This window comes from Myiozetetes cayanensis, unplaced genomic scaffold (genome assembly GCF_022539395.1).
Source record: "Myiozetetes cayanensis isolate MyiCay16 unplaced genomic scaffold, myiCay2020 scf1221, whole genome shotgun sequence".
In the NCBI taxonomy this organism is placed as follows: Eukaryota; Metazoa; Chordata; class Aves; order Passeriformes; family Tyrannidae; genus Myiozetetes; species Myiozetetes cayanensis.
This window is the reverse complement of record NW_026086851.1, coordinates 1-6,132: the sequence shown is the minus strand read 5'-3', so window position 1 is coordinate 6,132 and position 6,132 is coordinate 1. Positions and strand designations below refer to the sequence as shown.

Sequence of the window (6,132 nt, the reverse complement as noted above, 5' to 3'; positions counted from 1 at the left end):
CTCTAAAATATACAGAGAGAGGGTTCTTCAACACCTCGAGATAGTGTCAGGAGAATAAGCCACATACTTGTTCCCAAGAGGCACTTTTATTGATAATTTAGGGAAGAAAATAAAGGAGGTTGGCAAAAGGAAGAGAGAGATTATATAGCTACCAGCTCTCACAGGTCCAGATGACAGGGCCACGACTGCATGGCAAACATATGCCTTTGGTTTTATCTGCTCTGGTCCTTATGGCCAAGCCCTGCCAGGTGGGGCCTATGACCCACTGGACACTCTGGGGCTCCAGGCCAGAGTAAAGGGCACTGTCCCTGCCAGTTTGAGGCTGGGTTAGGGGCTTCAAGAGCTGTGAGGTATTGAAGTTTTCCAGGGGTGTTTGTGACTGACAGGGCTTCCCCACGTGGGCTCCAGGACCTGACATGAGGGACATCACCTCAGCTCTGTGAGGTTCAACCCATCCCTTTCTGCTCTGCATACACCTCCTTGAATCCCCTTCAAGGTGTTTCCGACCTCACAGTGACTCGTCTGGTGTCTAAAACACCATGGGTGTGGCACAAGAGAAAGACAAAAGGAAGCAGAAGGGAGAGAAAGCAGCAAGAGAGACTGCGTGAGGGAAATAACAATTTATTTCCCTTTCCTTGAATAAAGAGTTGCAAGAGCTCTGCTGATGCTACCAGTGGGGTGGCCTCTTGCAGGGCTGAGGAGAGTCCTAGGAGCTGAGCACCTTCCTGTTTATAGGGTGCTGGGATCCCCTGGGCAATCACTCCCTGCCCTGGTTGGGAGCGGAGGGGCTTCAGCTGCTGCCCTGGGAAGAAGGACCTGCCATTGTCATTGCCTGCCCCAGCTCCTCCTGGGGCTGGTCCTGCTCTGTGGGGACAGGCACAGGTGGGGGATGCCTGGGACCCCCGCGAGAAACAGCCTCCAACATGCCAACTTCCTCCTCTGAGTTATAGCCTTTGGGGCCACCGGTGGGAGTCTTATCCCAGAAACTGCTGGTCCTGGAGCTGTTGGAGTTGGAGCTGGAGTTGGTGGAGCTGGAGTTCCTGGAATTGCTGGAGCTGGAGCTGGCTCTGGCCACAGGGCTGTTGTCCTCGTCTCTGACTGCACCAGAGCGCTGCAGCAGCCTCTGGGCCTCCTCGCTGCACTGGCCCACAATGATGCTGATAACACCATGGACCAGCAGTGCTGTGTGTTGCTCGAGGAGAGGCTCCAGCCCCTCAATCAAGGCCTGTGCGTTTGGCCCTTTGACACAGAGGTCGTGCAGAATGGTGCTCTCTGCGGCCTCAACCAGCCACCACCAGCTCCGGTATATTCCCTCCAGCCTCTGGCGCAGCCAAGGCCGCACAGGGTCCAGGAGCTGCTGCCGTTCACGGAAAAGTCCTGCCCAGACCTCAGGAAGAAGGCCACCCCCAAACTCCAGCCCTGAGGCCCTCTGCTCAGGTGAGGATAGTGTCCCCTGTGGAGAAGATGGATGGGATGCCACAGGGAAATAGGGGCTGTTCTCATCCAGGCTGTCAGGAGCTGTCCCTGCCAGGCTGCTGCCATCTGGCAGCTCCTTGGGGGCTGCGATGGCTGTCTCCAGATAGTCGTCTTCACTGTCAGAAAACCTGATAGTCTCTATCGTCCTTCTGCAGAGTGGGCACGATGGATTTCTCTGAGCCCATCGCAGGATGCAGCCCAGGCAGAAACGGTGGTGACAGGGCAGAGCAGAAGCCACGTCCTTCCGAGTGTCCTGGCAAATGGGGCAGTTGCCATCTCTCTCCGTGGCCATTTTTGTGCCCTGCAGCGCACTGGGGACAGCTGAGGATCAGGAGCTGTTCACCTTCACTGGTGTCACACACTGCAGGAAGAAGAGGCCATGGTCAATGGCTATGGCAGGAAGGGAAGGAAGAAATGCCCAGGTCCCTTGAGAAGGCCATCCTCTGAGCTCCCTGCACCCCTTCAGCCACCCTGGGGTGACATTGTCCCACACAGCCAACCTTCACTGCTGCCAACACCCACAGTGCTCGGCTGCCTGAACCAGGCAGGGCCAGGAGTGATGGCCTTGGGACTGGCACTAAGATCTGCCAATGCCAAGTGCCAGCCAGCACTGGACAAGCCTGGCTTGATTCTGCAGACTTCACTGTCTTGCTCACATGAAGTTCAACCTGCGGCCAGACAGGCCCAGCTCTGCACACACAGAAGCAGACAGGGACAAGATGTCATAATACACTGTGATGTCACAATCTACTCCTCAGTGACATCAGCCTCCAAACCCAGTGACAGCACAAAAGGCATTCTGTCCCCCAGGTTCCCCAAGATAAGCCGTGAGGGAAGTGAGGTCACAATCCATCACCTGGTGATATCACAGTTCACAGCTTGGTGACATCAGCCTCCACCTCCCAGCGTTGTCGCAGCAGGCCTTCCCACACTGCAGGCAATTCAGCTAAGACTGGGCAGTTCAGTCTGGAGACCAGGGTCCTCCTTCCCCTATCCTATGAGGATAGACTGGAAGGGGGCAGCTTTCCCAGTGAGGTTTTTGCCATCTCTCTGCTTGGTGGTTTCAAGCCCCAGCTGGACAAAGCCCTGAGCACCTGGTCTAACCCCAGCACCAACCCAGTTTAGGCAGAAGCTTGGACCAGAGACCCTCTGAGGTTCTCTGCACCCACATCCATTCTGTGATCTTTCCCTAATGCTGTGAGAAGACTCAAGTTTAAGATAGCCATCAGCAGAGTCCACATACCAGCAACTTTGGCAGGGTTTTGGATTCACATTCTATATCTCTGCAATATTAGTCAATTTAGCATCTGCTTAATTTGCAACTTGTAAAGTTCTCTTCACACAACCAGCTTGTCCCATAGTCTGGCAGTGAAGCAGAACTGATGAATTCCTACTCAGATTGCCAAAAGTACTTGCCTCTGGATTGATGGATAAACTTCAGTCATAAGAAATGTTTGCAGCAGACCGATTACCTAGACACAGGGCTTTCTAAAAGTCTGGGTGGTAAATTCTGCCCATATAACTGCTGGTGAAACAGTTGGTTCTATTTGTGATCCACTCGTTAGTGTAGAGAGAATGCTGTTCAGAAAAACTTTTTGGAAAGAGAGTATTTCCTTAGTAATTTACTTAGTGAGAGAGAGATCAAGCTCTCCTCAAGCAGCAAGGACTGGATTCTTGGAGACATTTCTGCCTCACACTACAGAACAGTGGGTGCGTGGCTGCAGCAGGATTTCCTGTGAGACAAAACACCACCAACATGGTCCGGGGGCTCAAGGGCCCAAGGCTGTGTCCCTCAGCGAGGGGGCCATAAGGGGAAAGGGAAGGGCACCAGAAAGGGGAAGAAAACAGCAGCTAGAGATTGCATGAATGAAATAAAAAATTATTTGGTTTTCCTTGAATAAAGAGTTCCAAGAGTCCTGTTATTGCTGCCGGCGGGGTGACCTCTTGCTGGGCTGGGGAAAGTCTTGGGAGCTGAGGGCCCTCCTCTTTGGGGGGCGCCAGGGCCCCTGAGGTGAGCGGTCCCTGCCCTGACTGGGAGTGGAGGGGCTGCAGGTGCTGCCGTGGGCAGAGGGACCTGCCACTGTCATTGCCTGCCCTGGCTCCTCCTGGGGCTGGTCCTGCTCTGCAGGGACAGGCACAAGGTGCGGCAGATTGTGATATCTGGGTAGGAAGGCCTCCATTGTTCCAGCTTCCTCCTCCTCCACAGAGACTGCAGGGCTGCTAGTGGGAGTCCCCTCTCGCGAGTTGCTGCAGCTGGAGCTGGAGGAGCTGGAGCTAGAGTTGCTGGAGCTGGTGCTGGCTGCTGGGCTGTCGTCCTCATCCCCAGCAGCGTGGGAACGCAGCAGCCTCCTGGCCTCCTCACTGCACTGGCCAACAATGATGTTGATGGTATCCTGGACCAGTGGCACTGTGTGTTCCTCCAGGATGTCCTGCAGCCTCTGGACCATGATCTCCACATCTGGACCAAAGACACAGAGGGCATGCAGGATGCTGCTCTGTGCATTCCTTGCCAGCCACCACTGGTCCCCATAGATGGTCTCCAGCCTCTGGTGCAGCCAGGGCCGCAGCGGGTCCAGGAGTTGCTGTTGTCGACGGAAAAGTTCTGCCCAGAGGTCAGGCAGGACACCACCGACAGCTTGAGGTGCTGTCCCGTGTGGAGGGGAATGGGGGCTGTTTCCTTGAGGGCCATCAGGAGCTCTCCCTGCCTGGCTGATGGCATCTGGCAGCTCATCAGGGGCTGTGATGACAATCTCCAGGGAGTCATCAGAAAACCTGACAGTCTCTATCGTCCTTCTGCAGAGTGGGCACACGGGATTTATGTGTGTCCACCGCAGGATGCAGCCCTGGCAAAAACGGTGGTGACACGGCAGAGCAGAAGCCACATCCTTCTGAGTGTCCTGGCAGATGGAGCAGTTGCCGTCTGTCTCAGAAGCCATTTTTGTGCCCTGCAGCGCACTGGGCAGAGCTGAGGATCAGAAGCTGCTTGCCCTCCCTGGTCACACACCACAGGAGGGAGATGCCATAGTCACCAGTATCCCAGGAAGGGGACGAAGAATTGTCCAGGCCCTTCAAGAACAACACACTCCCAGCTCCCTGAGCCCCATCACCGACACCTGAACACCCCAGGGGACGTTGTCCCACACAGCCAACCTTCACTGCTGCAAGCACGCACAGTGCCCAACTGCTGGAATCAGTCAGGGACAGGGAAACAGGAGGGATTGTTCTGGGTCTGCACTGAGATACACTCAGCACCAGAGAAGCCTGGCTTGATCTTCCAGACCTCACAGTCCTGCCTGGATGGAGTTCAGGCTGGAGCCAGACTGGCTGAGGCTCTGCCCACAGATAAGTATAAGGAGTTAGGGATGATATGTCACAATGCATCCCCCAGTGATATCACAGTCTGCTGCTCAGTGACATCACCTTCCACCAGCACGTGATGTCACAATGGGATGTTTCCCCTGCCGGTGCTCAGTGTCAGGAGAAAAAGGGAAATACTGTTTTTTGTTTTCAACGTCTACATTTCTGTGTTGCTCTCTCCCTCGGCCACCTGCATTACGCATCCATGGCCATGTGTCTTACGCCTGCTTCTTACTCCTTGCCAAGATTTTCTGCAAGCTGCAGAGTGGTGGGATCAGTCAGCATAGACTGCCTGCAGCTGGATGACACCTTCTCCTCTCATTGCCTTTCCATGGGCAATGCCAGGATTTGGAGGACTTAGCCTGTTAGTGCCCAGCTCTGGATGTGAGTCTCCCATCCCTGTGGGTCATGTTCCTGCCTCAGGGAGAAGCAGAAAGGGGTATTTTGCTCCAGTCCCATCCAGTGCCACTGTCACTCCCCACAGTGCCAGGTCCCTCTCTGCTTGCCAAGTCTCTATGCTTCTGGAAGACAGTGTATTGGTGCTCCTCAAAAGCACGAGAGATGGAGCCTGGCAGGAAGGAGCTGGAGTTGCTGTCCCTCCAGAATAGGGTAGAAGGGCTGCTGGCACCCTGCTCACAACTCTGGAGAGCCAGGATCCATCATCACCTGAGGCTGGGTTGTCCCACCATCCCTGCTACATCTTTAGCACCAAGGAAGCCATGAAAGTCAGGCCCACATATGTTACAATAACTCATAGCTCAGAGAAAGGGATGAGACTGCCTTGCCCAGGTGGCAGAGGTGCAGGATTGAGCCTTTGGCTCCTGCACTCAAGTCTTCAGCCTTTTGCCTTCATGTAGCCTTTCTTTAGTGGGCAAGGGAAAGGTGTTTTATGAGAACAAGCTGCTCTTTTCTTCTCATCTTCTCCCATATCAAGCCTCAATTTCTTCACTGAGCTTGAAGGCTGGAAGTTCCTGTTCTAAGACGGTTCAGAAACTGGGCTTTAATGTTTTATAACTGAGAAGTTGTTTCCAGAAGTATATGAAATACTGCAGACTTGAGAGCAAGGGGAAGAAGCCAGAGGAGCAGACACTGTCTTTTCAGACTTCCCCCAAATCAGTCTATCTGTGTTCCTCCAGACACACTCCGAACACTGCTGGAAACACCTTGCTCCACACTGTTGTCTAAATCAAAGCTTCTCACTAGCCTGGTATGTGGCCTCCAGCAGAAGCTGCTGTGGTGGGCTATGTGCTGGTGCAGGACCTGTGGCTTAAAGCTCCCAGCTTAATACATTTATTAATA

At 54.1% G+C, this 6,132-nt stretch overlaps 2 protein-coding genes across 2 annotated transcripts; both read right to left on the bottom strand.

Annotated features, from left to right (window-relative positions):
* Nucleotides 1-790: 790 nt before the first annotated feature.
* Nucleotides 791-1,925, bottom strand: LOC126635957 (uncharacterized). Its single transcript, XM_050307629.1, has one exon. It carries the CDS (start codon nt 1,766-1,768, stop codon nt 791-793), a length of 978 nt encoding a protein of 325 aa, XP_050163586.1. The 5' UTR covers nt 1,769-1,925.
* A 1,470-nt stretch (nt 1,926-3,395) lies between these two features.
* Nucleotides 3,396-4,412, bottom strand: LOC126635956 (uncharacterized). Its single transcript, XM_050307628.1, has one exon. The coding sequence runs from the start codon at nt 4,410-4,412 to the stop codon at nt 3,396-3,398; it is 1,017 nt and encodes a 338-aa protein (XP_050163585.1).
* Between the last annotated feature and the right edge of the window lie 1,720 nt (nt 4,413-6,132).